The 15972-nt window shown below is 38.0% G+C and overlaps 1 protein-coding gene across 1 annotated transcript in view; it reads left to right on the forward strand.

Moving 5' to 3' along the window:
• Positions 1–9: 9 nt before the first annotated feature.
• NHLRC2 (NHL repeat containing 2) overlaps positions 10–15972 on the forward strand; it is a 66068-nt gene continuing 50105 nt past the window's right edge. Inside the window, exons 1-2 of the mRNA XM_082631902.1 lie at positions 10–403; positions 3813–3965. Coding sequence (XP_082488028.1) covers positions 226–403; positions 3813–3965 — 331 coding nt within the window. The 5' untranslated portion in view covers positions 10–225. The remainder of the gene's footprint in view (positions 404–3812; positions 3966–15972) is intronic.

The raw sequence follows: 15972 nt of genomic DNA on the forward strand, positions 1-15972 counted from the left end.
GATTTAGAGGGGCGGGGTAGGTTGGGACCGTAGTTTAAGTACGTGCCTGGGAATTGCGTCAATTTGTACTTTAGCATTTGAAAAAAGTGCTGTGAGCGTGGAGTGGGGCTGGTGGAGAGTGAGGCGAATGTGCGGTTTTGAAACCAAAGGACCGTAAGTCCCTCTCCCTCCAAACGAGACCGTCCCGCGGGCTCTGCGGCCGCCTCTGGACTGTCCGGAGAGAACATGGCGGCGCCCGGAGCCCGGAGCTGCAGCCTCTCGGGCCTGCTCCCGGCTCAGACCTCGCTGGAGTACGCTCTGCTCGACGCCGTCACCCAGGAGGAGAAGGACAGCCTGGTCTACCAGTATCTGCAGAAGGTGGACGGCTGGGAGCAGGACTTGTCAGTGCCCGAGTTTCCGGAAGGTGAGGGGCTGGCTTCGGGGTGGGGACCCCTCCCGGAACCTCCCCTTCCTCGGGGACGGCGCCCTCCCCTGAAGCGGTGGGCGAGGCGTGGTTCTGCCGCCGCGCCGGGCAGAGGCGCTTCGCCCAGCCGAACCTCTGTCCCCAGGCGGCGGCGGCGGCGGCGGCGGCGGACGACCGGGGATTTGTGGAGGGTGGGCCGATGTATCTTTGTCTCTGTTTCCTCCCTATCTGCCTGGGCCGTGTGTTAACTCAATAGACTTTCCCTGACTGTTTCGTGGCCCCTGTTGGCAGTGATTCCAGTGTCCACGCCCATTCAGTCTGGTTGCCCAGCATCGTCATCATTTTTGTGTATCATCCTAGCTTCCATTTATTGATCACTTCTTATGGGCCCCACACAGCCCTGAATACAAGGGTATTATCTTATTTAATCCTCCCTGCAAACCATTTGAGGTGCTCTTCTTAGCCCTGTTTTATAGATGGGAAACTGAGGCCCGGGAACAGGGAGGTTAAGTCGTCTGCCGAGGGCCTCACAACTGAGAACGGCTAGAGTTGGATTATACAGACACCCCCCCTCCCCCGCACTGCATCGGCCGGTTTCTTAACTGTGTCACACTCCTCCGTTCAAAGTCGTGAACCTTGTAATTTTTAAAATCTGAATCAATTATGGCCTGTCTCCAGGTTTGAATCCTGGCTCTGTGAATGTTTGGAGCACGAGGGAACTGATATTCCCAGCAGTGCTATTTGTGAAGCTCATCTTGCTATGATAAATGAAACCGAACTTTACCTTCTTTGGTTGGGACTGGCATTGTTCTGACCGGTGGTGTTGGCGTGTCTCCTGGCATGACACTGAAACCACATGTATAGTTAATTGGTTCGATGTGGTAGGGTTCAGTATCTCATGGGAGGTCTATTGGAACCTTGCCTCTGACGACAGCCTCGTGTCTTTCGAAGCCTTTTGCTCTCGCCTTCATACGTGCTTATTTTATCTGTTGTTAATCCTATACTGGACTTGAATTATTGTGGAATTCTATCAAAAGAATTGGGTGCATTAGTGCTTATCCCATCAAAGGAACTTTAAAAGTTTATATACATGAACGTGTATTTTTTTTTTTAAAGTCTGTAAGAAGTTAGTTATATATCGTACCCTGTCATAAAACGGGCATGCCAGCAGCTAGGATTTGGGCCAGTGTTTTTATTTTCTTGTTTGTATCTACGATGAGTGTATTTTATTACTATGAGATTTGATCTTTGTGACTCATACGTAATACAACAAAATATTCAGGCTTCATATATGACACAAATTTTCTGCTGGACCTGATTATTGAGAACAGAATACTAGATGTGAGTTTTTTCTTGGTTTCTTTATCAGTTACTGTAATCAGGAAGTCATAAACATAACTCTCAAAAACACTGTGCTTTCATATATACAATGGAATATTACTCAGCCATAAAAAGAAATGAAATTGAGCTATTTGTAATGAGGTGGATAGACCTAGAGTCTGTCATACAGAGTGAAGTAAGTCAGAAAGAGAAAGACAAATACTGTATGCTAACACATATATATGTAATTTAAGAAAAAAAATGTCATGAAGAACATAGGGGTAAGACAGGAATAAAGACACAGACCTACTAGAGAATGGACTTGAGGATATGGGGAGGGGGAAGGGTAAGCTGTGACAAAGTGAAAGAGCGGCATGGACATATATACACTACCAAACGTAAGGTAGATAGCTAATGGGAAGCAGCCTCATAGCACAGGGAGATCAGCTCGGTGCCTTGTGACCGCCTGGAGGGGTGGGATAGGGAGGGTGGGAGGGAGACGCAAAAGGGAGGGGATATGGAAACATATGTATATGTATAACTGATTAAATTTGTTATAAGGCAAAAAAAAAAAAAAACACTGTGCTTTGTTAATTTCTTCAAAGAAACATGTTTTATGGGAAGCAGTGTGGTATAATGGATGGATTCAGACAGACCTGGAATTAAATCCCAGTTATTCCATTTGTCAGTTGCATGATTTTGAGCAAGTTAGTTGACTTTGCCAAGCCTTACTTTTCTCACATAAAATGGAAGCAATTATTTACCTTTCAGGTTTATTATGCAGACTATATAGTATATCTAAAGTTCTTACTTCATAGGGGAGCTCAGTAAATGTCATTGTTAGCAGCTTTTAAAGTTATATTCATTGTTATTGTTATTATAAAGTGAATTACTAAGTCTGGTAAGCACCTAGCACAATAAGTGACATGTGATTATACTTTCCCTGCCTCCCCAATCTAAGTCACTTGACTATTTACAGAAAATAAATTTGAGACAAATTCATAAATATTTTAAAATTAGGATTTGAAATATACATAATTAGTTTGAAGTTTTATAGGGTCACTTGATCTGGCATACAATTAAAACTTTATCTAAATGGATATTTAAGACCTCACTGTACCCTAAACCTCACTAGGTGTGACTAACTGGCAGAAATTAGTTTGATTTGCAGATTTTTTTTTTTAGTATTTTGTTTTAATTGAGTAACTTCAGTTGCTGTTATTAGTTGTTAGCTGTTATTATTCATTTGTTCCACCCAGCTTTGGCTTTCAGTTTCTATAAAATATTTCCAAATACCTGTTTCAAGTTATAATTAATACTTTTAGTAGCTGCATTTATTTACTTATAAGCAACAAACTCATTATCTTTGTTTCCTTAAATTGGTTAAACAGAGATGCTGTACTTTTAATCTACTTTTGTTTAACAAAATTTTTCTTCATAGTTCATAGTTAAAATTGTAAATCATGGTCAAGTAATTATAAATTCTAATTTACAAAAGCACAGATTAATGAGATTCTGTTTTTCTTTTCTTTGGAGGGAAGGGAACATGCTTCTTGAATATTAATGTTGCTTCCATGAAATCTATAATAATAGCAGTGTGTTTTGCTTAACTTTGCATTTAAAATATTTTGTATTTAAGGTTTCACTCAAATCCAGAGCATTTCAGCTCTTTCTCTTATGAAATTGGCTTAGGTATTTTGTATGTTTATCATTATATTTTAACACTTTTTTGATATTTAGTTTGTTCTTAAGGTTGACCTTCATTCTCAGTAGCCCATTTGTACCTAATCATGTACTTAAGTCCTTTTAATATTTGATATTTCCTCTTATTTTTACCTAAATATGTTAATCTTACTTCCTTTCACACACAGACTAATATACCATTTCTGAAAGAATTTAGTAGCTTTTTCTTACTGTATTTGCAGACTGTCTCATACTAGTAGCTTTCCCATCTCCTACCTCCCCACTCCCTTCCTGCCCTGCCAATCCCTTCCTTAGAAATAATAATTGTTCACATTTTAATAGAAAGTTTTAAGTAAATTATCTTTATCATCTCCTTTAATCATTTTTTATTTTGTGTAAATTTCAGGATTAGAATGGCTGAACACAGAAGAATCTATTTCTGTCTACAAGGATCTATGTGGAAAAGTGGTCATCCTTGATTTCTTCACCTACTGCTGCATAAACTGTATTCACCTATTGCCTGATCTTCATGCATTAGAGCACACATACTCTGATAAAGGTATCTGCCCTTTAATTGGTTTCTAACAATCCGTCCTGGCATAGGCACTGGAAGATTAGCTGACTCATTTTGCTAATAGGAGAATGAAACATTTGGCAAGACTTCAGTGATTCTAAAGTAATTTCTAATCTATGAATTAACGACTCCATGTACCTTTTCATGAAGAGTTAAGCTTAGTGATAATGGTTTGCCTTCCTAAAGAACCAGCATTTAGTCTATGATTTTTCTTTAAAGATAGGACATAGTTTACTTTTTGCATGATGAAGTATTTTAAAAAGGTCATTTTGTATATCTGGACATACCTAAGTTTGTTCTATGAAAAAAATGAAATGTGTGACTAATTTTATCTTCTTCTACTTGTGATAAAAAGGTTTAAAGTTCTTATTAGGAAATATGAATAAACTTCCTTTAATTTCAGATGACATAAACTACTACCTGTACTAATATTTTGGAAGGCAAAATATTATAACAGATACTTTTCTTTGACCCTGCTTTATTTAAAAATTATTTATAAAGGTTAATGTTTTCCAAAGCACACTAGGAAATCCTTTTTTATGGTATTACAAATTCTGAAAACGTAAGAGATTATACTTAGTATTTTCTTTAGAACTTTGACATTTTTTCAGATTTTTTTTCTTGTTTACTTCTTTCTAAGAAGAGAGCGTATGAGATAAATGAAACTAATTAAAGGTTCCATTTAATTAGGCTTAAATTAATTGAAGCTGTCCTCTTTGCAGTGACTAAAAAGAAGAGGGGGTCACTGATCTTATGAGAGTAAAGATGAGAATAGAGTATACATGTACAAAAGTGAAGGATTTCTTGAAACTTAGTTTAAAAAAAGGAGTGTTGGATAAAACCTTCAGTGCAAGTGAAACTTCAGATGCTTTTAAATTGTAACGGACTGTATCTTGGAATTGCCTATCAATGAGATTTACCAAGAACTCAAATATTCCCAATAGCTAAACTATGTTTTCAAAAATTCATCTATATTTAAGAAATATGAGTATTTCATTATCTCCTAGGTTTTGGATACTTGTGTGTCTTGTTCAAGTCCATGTAATAAATACATTTATTGAGTATGTATTATGTGCAGGGTACTCTAACTGCTGGGGAAATATGTAACAAAGTTGAATTAAAGCATTATGGAACATGGGGAAAAGAGTAACTCGCTTTGCCTAGAAGCTTTGGAAAATATTTCTCAAGAGAAGGAGACGATTAAGCTGGAACTTGAAAAATGAGCAGGAGTGCAGCTGAAAATGAAAATGGGGCAGGAGGGACACTCCTGGTTGAGGAAGTGACAGGTAAACAAGGAGGGAAGCACAGAAGAGTAGGTTTGAAGAGTGGTAAATAGTTTAGTGTCACAAGATTGTAGGGGCCCCTGGGAAGAGTTAAAGGGGAGGAAGGCAGATTAGGTTCAGACTGCGTTATGAAGGGCTTTGTATAACGTTCTTAATAGTTAAGTTAATGGACTTTTTCATCCACTGAAAGTACAGAGATGTTTAAGGTTGTTTTTGATTTACTTGTTTAAGAGGAGGATGACAGTACAATTTGTGTTTCAGAATGGCACTTACAGACTGGATTAAAAATCCCAAAGTTAACCATTTCCTACTTAAGATCACCCCTAATGGACTGTTTAACTTAATTGGTTAACCCCATACCTGAAGCAAATTCAGTGGCTTCTTAGAATGGATCCTTAACAATCTCTTTACCAGTTTACTGAAAATATTTTTGTAACACATTGTGACACAAAATATTAACTATTTTTTTATATATAAATACACTTCTGAAAAGTAAAATACTTTGTAAGTGATTTCAACATTGTAATTTCAAAGAAACATTACTTCATTATGCTGCTGTATGAAAATGCTGGTAACTTAGAAATAAAAGATTTTTGTATTGCTTAGAAGATAAGTTCAGTTCATATTCACAAAAGCAGGCATACCTAGAGATTATCATATGAAAGTTCAGTAGGCTGTCACTAAATTTGCTTTCTTGCTGCTGTCTTTTTTTAAAATTTTTATTGGAGTATAGTTGATTTACAATGTTGTGTTAGTTTCAGGTGTACAGCAAAGTAAATGAGTTATATATATGTATATATCCATTCTTTTTCAGATTCTTTTCTCATATAGGTTATTACAGAATATTAAGTAGAGTTCCCTGTGCTATACAGTAGGTCCTTGTTAGTTATCTATTTTATGTATAGTAGTATGTATATGTTAATTCCAATCTCCTAATTTATCATGATGCTGTGTCTTATTTCATTACTATCTGATGTTTCTGAATTTATCTTCAGCAGTGCTATTTATGTTCTTGAAGAGACATTCAGCAGCCTGTTTTTATTCCATGAAATATTCAGTTCATTTTATCAGTAAGCTGGAAATGCTCAGCTGAGTGAGGAAGTGCATTTTAATTCAAAAACACTCTGAAAGAAGCCCACTTTAATACTCAGTCTCCTTCCTCTGTAAACAGCTTTTAAAGTCAGGTTTGTAATGGTGACCAGTATCACTTTCACAGTAGCATAAAAGAAATTATAAATGCCAAAAATCTAAAGCAAAAGTAAAAAGATACTTAATAGTAATGAATGGTTCTGGTTTTTCCTTGAGGGTTTCTAATTTCTTTTACCTGTTTATGCTGGATACATTAATGATATATAATACCCAAATTTAGCACAATGGCTATCATCTAAGGAAAAGCACTTGGAAAACTTGGCATATTTTAAAATGTGTTTGCTAGGTGAATGTTAATATATAATTAAATCAGACTTCAAAAACCTAAATGCCATAACACTGCTGAGTAAATGCTGGTATTCTCGTTATGTGGTATATGCTATTTTTCACTTTATTAAAAATTAGAAGAATGTATTTCTAATTTATAGGGAAACTAAACCTTTTAATGAGTCAATATACAATTTTACTCTGTGTCAGGGTTCCCAAAACCACCCCCAGGTCAATAATTCTTTAGGAGGACTCACAGGATTCAGCATGTAGCTGTACTCATGGCTATAATTTATTACAACAAAAGGACACAAAGCAGAATCAGCCAAGGGGAAAAACGCATGGGGCTGAATCCAGGGGAGACCAGGAGCATGCCGAGTCCTCTCTTGGTGGAGTCGCGTAAGAGGTGCTTAATTCCCCAGCAAAGAGTTGTTACAGCGAGTTTGGATGTTGCCAACCAGGGAAGCTCACTAGAGACAGCACCCAGCACTTTAGGCCTTATGAGGTACTCTCATCAGGTCTGGGAATGATGGGAATGCTTCCGAAATACAGGCAAGGACCAGCCCTGTAAGCAGGTCTTTGAAAGAATAGTAGTGCGGCCTGCTATGTTAACTCTTTTTTGTACACACTTCACACTTTCTTTTTGCAGCACCCCATATACTGATTATTCTTTGTTCTTAAATAGTTAAAGTATGACGAAAATATTGGCTGATTTATGGCAAACTTTCAGAGTGTTTAATGTAGACACAGGGAAATGTCAGTTTTTGAAATTAAAATTCACATTTGCTTCTGGTCTCTGATTTAATTTAGTGTTCGGGTGATTTTGATTTTTTTTTTTTTTTTTTTTTTTGCGGTACGCGGGCCTCTCACTGTTGTGGCCTCTCCCGTTGCAGAGCACAGGCTCCGGACGCGCAGGCTCAGCGGCCATGGCTCACGGGCCCAGCCGCTCTGCGGCATGTGGGATCTTCCCGGACCGGGGCACGAACCCGTGTCCCCTGCATCGGCAGGCGGACTCTCAACCACTGCGCCACCAGGGAAGCCCCCAATTTTTTTACTTCATGTTTCCATCTCTCCACATCCTTCTTCCCTTCGCTCGGGGTGTTCTAGCCTCCGTTACCTGCCTTCATCCTTTCTTGCGTAGTAAAGTCATGCTCGTCTTTTAGATCTCAAAATGCCTCAATTTACAGGTTTTGTAACATCTAAAACTCCTTAAATATTTTTAGTTTTTGCATTGAACTAAGTTATTATACTGCCTGTGATTAAACTATACTGTCTGCTATACACTATATATAAATATGTTATATACTACTATGCATAATTGTATTTATATGTCTATACATTTCTGAAAAATAGGACCTTTGTAGTTAGTTCCCTGACCAGGGATCGAACCCATGCTCCCTGCAGTGGAAACACGGAGTCCTAACCCCTGGACTGCCAGAGAATTCCCTGAAGTTTCTTAAATGATTTTAAAAAGTTATTTTATTACTAATATTTTAGAAGCAGTTATTCTTTTTTTTTTTTTAGATGTTGGGGGTAGGAGTTTATTTATTTATTTTTGCTGTGTTGGGTCTTCATTTCTGTGCGAGGGCTTTCTCTAGTTGTGGCAAGCGGGGGCCACTCTTCATCGCGGTGCACGGGCCTCTCACTATCGCGGCCTCTCTTGTTGCGGAGCACAGGCTCCAGACGCGCAGGCTCAGTAGTTGTGGTTCATGGGCCCAGTTGCTCCGCGGCATGTGGGATCTTCCCAGACCGGGGCTCGAACCCGTGTCCCCTGCATTAGCAGGCAGATTTGCAACCACTGCACCACCAGGGAAGCCCCTAGAAGCAGTTATTCTTTTTATTTGGTTTCACCTTTTCTCTTTCCCTTTCTTTTTCCTCTCCCTCTTGTCTCTCTTTCTTCCTTTTCTTCTTTCCATGTTTTATTTTATTTTATTTTATTTTATTTTTTTTTAATTTTTTTTTTTTTTTTTGCATTACGCGGGCCTCTCACTGTTGTGGCCTCTCCCGTTGCGGAGCACAGGCTCTGGACGCGCAGGCCCAGCGGCCATGGCTCACGGGCCCAGCCGCTCCGCGGCATGTGGGATCTTCCCGGACCGGGGCACGAACCCGCGCCCCCTGCATCGGCAGGCGGACTCTCAACCACTGCGCCACCAGGGAAGCCCCACCATGTTTTATTTTAAATGTAGTAGTTTTGATCCATGTGTTGGCAAAAGATCCATAAAGGGAAGAATATTCTACATCCTGTTGTTTATTGTGTATGATTAATAGAACAAGCAAAATATTTTAAGAAAAATTTCTGTACACTTACTTTAAGGTTGTTGACACTGAAAAAATGAGATGCATAGCTATTTGGCAGTTGTCCTTGTATGTAGATCAATATAGATACTCTATTTAGACAATATGATGTGGTTTATATATTATACAAATATGTTTCTTCAGTATTTATGTCCTGTCCATTCATTTCCTATTATGTATGAGGCACTATGCTGGTAAATAATAAAACAGTGTATGGTCCCTAAATAATTAATAGGAATTACAGTCTAACAAGGGGAAAACTTACAATCAAATAACCACACAAATATTTTTATAATTTCTGATTAGTGCTAAGAAGGAAAATTACAGACTGCTATGAAAACAAATAATGAGGTTTACTCTAATCTGGAAGAATTAAAGAAAGCTTTTTTAAGAGTAAAAATTGAACTGAGATCTAAAAGACAGGTATGACTTTACTAGGTGAGAAGGTTCCAGGCAGAGAGACACTATGTGTCAAGGCTTTAAAGCAAGAGGAATAATGATATTCTGGACGAACTAAGAAAGTCCCGGTTGCTACCGTACCCTGAGGGAAGGGAAGAAGAGTGGAAAAAGATGATGGAGAGGTGAGATGTGGTTTTTGCATGTGGTTTTCCATTGGGAAAGCCTAGGAAGGATTTTCTGCCAGAGGGTGATGTGATCAGATTTGTGTTTTTTAAAGATCAGTTCATCTCCTGGGTGGGCAACTAATTAGTGGACAAGAAATGGATTGGTGACAAGTCTATGTGCTCCCTGTGAGATATCATAATAGCTTAGCCCGTTATAGATGATAAGATCAATAGGACTCAGTCATGGATTAACTGTGGGTGATGAGAGAGGGCTGGTTGGTTATTACAGAGATATCCTAGGTAGGTTTCTGGCTTGTATAATTGGAAAGACAGTGGTGCCATTTGGTGACAGGAAATGCTGTAGAAAGGAGGTTTGGAGGGGAAGTTCATGAGTTTAGTTTGAAGTATCTTTGAGACTTGCACTTCATTCTCCATCTGACTTCCATTGCTTTTAAGAAAAAATCTCAATCCTTATTATGACTTATGAGACTGACCCTATCTGCATGTTTATTCTTGTTTTGTCCCATGCTCCCCTTTGTCCTCCGTGTTCTTCAGTCTCTGTCTCGTCCCACTTTTCAGTTTGTTGTTTTCTCTCCCTGAAATCTCCTCTGTTACTCTCTTCACATAGTTAACATCGTCTCGTCATTTAGATCTCACCTCAGTCATCACTTTTTCAAAGAAGTGTTGGGATATATTGACCAAAGGAAAAAAATACATTTTTGAAGTAATAAGATATATATTGTGTATATATATTATATATATAAAATAGATTTGGACTCAACACATGGTTTCTTTTTTAATTTGTTATTATAAATCATCAATCATTTGTTTTGATTTTCAAATTTTCCATATTTGACTAATGGGATCCCCTTCAAGCTATCACCTGTGTCCTTCTGACATGTCCTTATCATTCTCTGAGCACTTCTTTACTTGTCACAACAAAATATTTCCGGGTTCGTCTTGTACTTTCCCAGCCCCATCTCTGAATCAGCCACTTCTCCAAGGAGCTCTCATTCCTTTTAGTACTGAACATTGGGAATGGTTTTGAGAAACCAAGGTCTGGGCACTCACTAGACGTGCTTGTTGCTAGTGGGGTGTCTTTGCTTCCAGTCCCTCTCAACTAATTTAAAAATTACTTAAACTAGTCCCTCTCACCCCCCATGAGGTTATGTTATTCATTTGAAATATAGCTAGATTCATTTGTTTCTGTTTGTATTTTTAGGCCCCCTTTCTCCATTTCTGTTGATTTTGTTTTCGAGTATACAAAATTATAACATGGTCTGAAAGTCAGAACTATACAGAAAGTATAGATCCATACACCCATCTCTTCTGCCTATTCCTACCTTCTCATTCTTTCTGTCCCATTCTTTTTCTTTTTTAAAATTTCTTCTTTTCTTTAACATAAAAACTGATATACTATTGACATTTTTGTGCACTTCACTTTTATCATGTGACATTTTTCCTGGTAGTCACTCCATATCAGTTTATAAAGAACTTCCTGGTTATTTTTAGTAGCTGCATAGTACTTTGTGTGTGTGTGTGTGTGTGTACCATAATTTATTCAGCCACTCTCCTATCCTATGTATTGGCCCTTACTTTGTTTCTAATATTTAACAGTTACAAACAGTGAATAATCTTGCGGATACATTTTTGTACTGCTGGTAGTATATCTTAAGGGTATATTCCTAGAAGTGGGATTGCTGGGTCAAAGTTAAATGTATATACAATTTTGTTAGAGATTGCCATGTTCCGTACCAGGAGGACTGTACCAGTTTGCATTCTTTTTTTTTGGCAGCACCACACAGCTTTCGGGATCTTAGTTCCCTGACCAGGGATCAAACCTGGGCCCCCTGCAGTGGAAGCGCAGAGTCCTAACCACTGGACTGCCAGGGAATTCCCTCAGTTTGCATTCTTACTAACAGTGTATGGTGTCTCTTTCCCTGTTGTCGCTCCAGTAAAATGTGTTGACATATTTTTACTGGTTTAGTATATGAGAAATGGTATCTCGGTGTAGTTTTAAATTGCATTTTAGAGTGGAGTTGAACAAGTCTTTTCATATGTTTATGGCTATTTATTGTAAATGGGGTTTTGTTTACCATTATATCCTCCAAAACTGGGTATTATGTAGGTATATAAAGTCTATTGATTTCTGTTGTTAATTTTATATTCCACAACTTCCTGAATCTTTTATTATTTGGGTTAGTTTTGTAATTGATTCTCTGGAGTTTCCCTAACATACTATCATATTACCTGCAAAGAAAATTTCCAATTCTTACGCCTTGTCTGATTTTGTTGTCTACTACCACCCTTCCTACTCATTGTTAAATAGTAGTGGAAGCAGTGGACATCTCTGCCTTGTTCCTTATCTTACTGGAAAACTTCTAGTTCTTCTCCATTAAGTTAGAGGCTGGTTTTAGGACTCAGTTTATTTATTTACTCAATTAACAAATTATCAAAGTACAAAATTACTTTAAATTATATCTCAATAAACCTGATGTTAAAAACAAAAATCTATCTCTGCTACTTCTGGGTTTGGAGGAGAATGGTGGCTACCTAATTTTGAATCTCCCCATGTCCCTTTCCCCCGCTCCCCAAACATAAAAACAACAGGGAGAGTAAATAGAACCACACCTGATCCTACGTTCAGCGATACTAGGAGACAGAGAATATCATGGCCTTCAAATTACCTGTAAGTTGTGAAATAAACTTAATTCCATTAAAGATCCTGCTGCTACTAGCCAGCAGGTGCTGAGAACAGAAATGGGGGAGGCTTAAAAGACTCCATGAAAAAAATAAAGTGGTTCAGAGGACTTAGGCAAAGCACAGAGTAATCCCCTTACCTGCAGAAAGAGAAACTCCAACACTAAGTGCAAAATACTGAACACAGGTTTGGATATACTAGAACATAGTACTAGCTCTTGAAAGAGTGTGGGACTGGGAACAGAAGCCTCAGAGAAGCATTGCTTCTGGAAGAGAATCAGATATGTAGAGGTGTGTGTAGTTTCCCTTGGAGATAGTCTACTGAAGGGAACGAAGAAGATAAGAGGGAAAAGTTAAGGATGCTGCAGAAACAACAATATACACATCAACTCCTTCTTCCAACGGCGCTCTCTGAAAAGAGACTGCACAGAAAAGGGGGACTGTCAGAAGAGGGCACTCTCAAACTAGGAGCTCTGTCCAAAAACTGATTAGGATTTTTAAAAAGCAGATCACATCCATATAAAACTGTAAAAAGCTGAAAATGTGATTCAAAGTTGAAATGCTGATGAAAATTCTCACTTAATCAAAAAGTTGACAGAAACTATAACACAGTCCTCCATATTGAATGACATATCCTCTAAAAGTATTTAGGAATAATGAAAAAGTTTGAATCAGAAATTTAAAAACTAAAAACAGAAATGGACATGCCCTCCGCCCCCCACAAAACAAAGGAAGAAATGAGTGTTGATTAAACCAGAAAAGAAATAGAAGAAAAAAGTCCGAATAATATTAGAGATGAAGACTAAATTACAGGGTGTCCAAGGGATAATAAATTCATGTAAAAATGTTATAAGGGGCATTGAGCTAAAGCAGGGATATAAAAACAGACTTAGAGACTGAAAATGAGCTTAAAAAAAAAAGAAGTAAGAAGGATTAGAGAGGAAATGATTGAATTGGAAGACTAGGAGAAGAGGTCCAACATAAGACTACTTTGGAGACTGGAGAAGAAAATCAAAACAACTGACCAGAACTAATATCTAAAATTAGAATCCAAGAAGACATCCCAGAAACAAAAAGAACCTTAAATCTACATATTGAAAGGGCCTACTAGATACCAGGGAAAATACCCAGAACAGCCTAAGAAGTATCCTAGTGAAACTATTACACTTTAAAGATGTTTAAAAAAAAAAAAAAAGTCCTCAGGGCCTCTAGGAAAAGATGACTTTGAAAGACATGTAAATTAGACTGGACAGACTTTTCACAAATAATGTACAAAGCAAGGTAACAGTGAAGCAACATTTCTAAGAATCTTAAGGAAGTACAAACCAAGGATTTTATATCTAAGCAGCTGCCTTTCAAGAATCAATCAAGGTTACAGAAAGTTTTTTTAAATTTGTTTTAATAAATTTATTTACTTATTTATTTTTGGCTGCATCGGGTCTTCGTTGCTGCGAGCGGGCTTTCTCTGCTTGCCGCGAGCGGGGGCTACTCTTTGTTGCGGAGCACGGGCTGTAGGCGCTCAGGCTTCAGTAGTTGTGGCATGTGGACTCAGTGGTTGTGGCTCGGCTGTAGAGCGCAGGCTCAGTAGTTGTGGCACATGGGCTTAGTTGCTTTGCGGCATGTGGGATCCTCGCGGACCACGGCTCGAACCCGTGTCCCCTGCATTGGCAGGCAGATTCTTAACCATTGTGCCACCAGGGAAGTCCTAGAAAGACAGTTTTGAATGTCCAAGAACTCAGAGAATACTGTGCCCAGGTGCCCTTTCTGGTGAATCTACTTGCGGGAGATTCTAACCAGGTGTGACTAAGGAAACTCCAAACGGATGAATGAAGACTTCATACATGTATTTGTAGAGCTGTGACCAATGAGGATGAGGCATTTTGGTGAATCAGTCAGAGTTTGATCAGAGGAGAAGGACCACTAGGAGTAAGGAGAAATAATAAGGATTTGTTAAAGGCACTTGACCTTACGTAATTGTGGGAGCTGGTTAACTAGTCTACATGTATATAGCTGTTGCTTCTGTGTCTGATTCCTCAATTTGAAGTCAGAAGTTCAGGCAGTTGAAAAGGAAAGATGGATAAGAAGTAGGGGCGATCAAGGGTAAACTACAACCTGCAGGCATGAACTGGAATCCATAAGGATGAACTGGAACCTATGTAAGCTTCCAATTTAAATAATGAGGTGACCAGAAAAATAAGTTTGTTCCCTTCATCAGGAGCTAAAATCTTGCCTGGCCCAGGAGTTGCAAAAGCTGAGGGAGGAGATCTAGCAGGAGCTGGTGCAGCTGCTGGGGCCCAGCTGCTACCCCACAACCCCCGAGGTGAGCCAGTAGATGAGCTACAGATTGTGTAAACTGCAGTAGCACCTGGTGCCCTGCACCAACCTTCCAACAAGAGAGGATACGGCTGCTGCTGCCTTCAACACCTTCCAGTTCTCTCTCATAATATCTTGTGGTCCAGGATAACCCAGAGCTAGGCAGGGAATAGAATACTGGAAAACAATTCCAACTCAGCTAAATTGATAAATCCATCACCCAAGAGTAGAAGAATAATATAAAATCATATAGTCTGACAAAATTAGAAAGAATGCAACTAAAGAAAGATGGAAAGAAAAAGGAGAGAGGGGAAACAGAAGATTATTGATTATTGTATAGGTAATAAGTGGTAAAGGATGCCATTTAAAAATGATAGGCCAGATAGTAAAAGGTTATAAAAAATGGGGATTAATACTTTTATAATATGATTAAAAAGTATTAATAGAAAATAACCACTGGAACAAAAATAGAAAACTTTTAAAATAGAAACAATAAGTTGCTTCCTTTATTGCTTGGTACATGGATATTCCTAATTGTTTTATCTTTGTTGTGAATGCTTTTCACATTAAAACGTTTCTTCCTTTGTCCTGTTTAATGCTTTGGGGCTTGAAATCTACCTTGTCGGGTAGATCCTAACTACCAGGATCACACCCTTATGTTCCTGTCGCTTCATTTACCCACGTATCTTCGTGCATATCTTTATTTTTAGCTTTTCTGATACAAATCATTTTAGTAGATGAGTTAAACCCATTCACATTTATTTATAAGTATTATGTATAGTTATTGTGTTATTTTGTATTAAGTTTTATTTGCTGTTTCTCAACATGATGTGCTTTTTTGCTATTTTACTTTACTGATTTCTTTTGATATATAGAAAGTGTTGTATTTCTCTTTTATTGGTTACCTTTGTACTTATAACTTTAAAAAATAATGATAATGAACATTTGTTGAAGTTTTACAGTAAACTAGGTACTATGCTAAATGCCTTATACAGATTATCTTTTTAAATCCTCAAAACTGACCTATGAGGTAATTCCTATTAGTTTCCCATTTTACAAATAAGAAAACTGATGCACAGACAGATTAAGTAACATGCCCGAGGTAACATGTTACTTGGTAATCAATGCTGAGTTTTTCTCTGAATCCAGCCTAACACTTCATACTTTTTTTTTCTATATTATTTTCTTGATATACTATATTGATTAGGTAGAAGAAATATGTTGGTTTTAGTTTTTAGTTTTCAGCAGGTCTGCTGTGTATAACAAGGTTTGTTCTAAGAACTATACAATAGGAATTTTAAAAAAAGACCTTATGGAAACATCTTGCTTATATTCATTATGTTAATCTATGATAGAGTTAGGTCAGAAAAATCTAAGAGGATAATGTGATAATAAATACCAACAAAAAGCAATCATAGTCAC

Source organism: Mesoplodon mirus (genome assembly GCF_964341445.2).
Source record: "Mesoplodon mirus genome assembly, chromosome: 2".
NCBI classification, from domain to species: Eukaryota; Metazoa; Chordata; class Mammalia; order Artiodactyla; family Ziphiidae; genus Mesoplodon; species Mesoplodon mirus.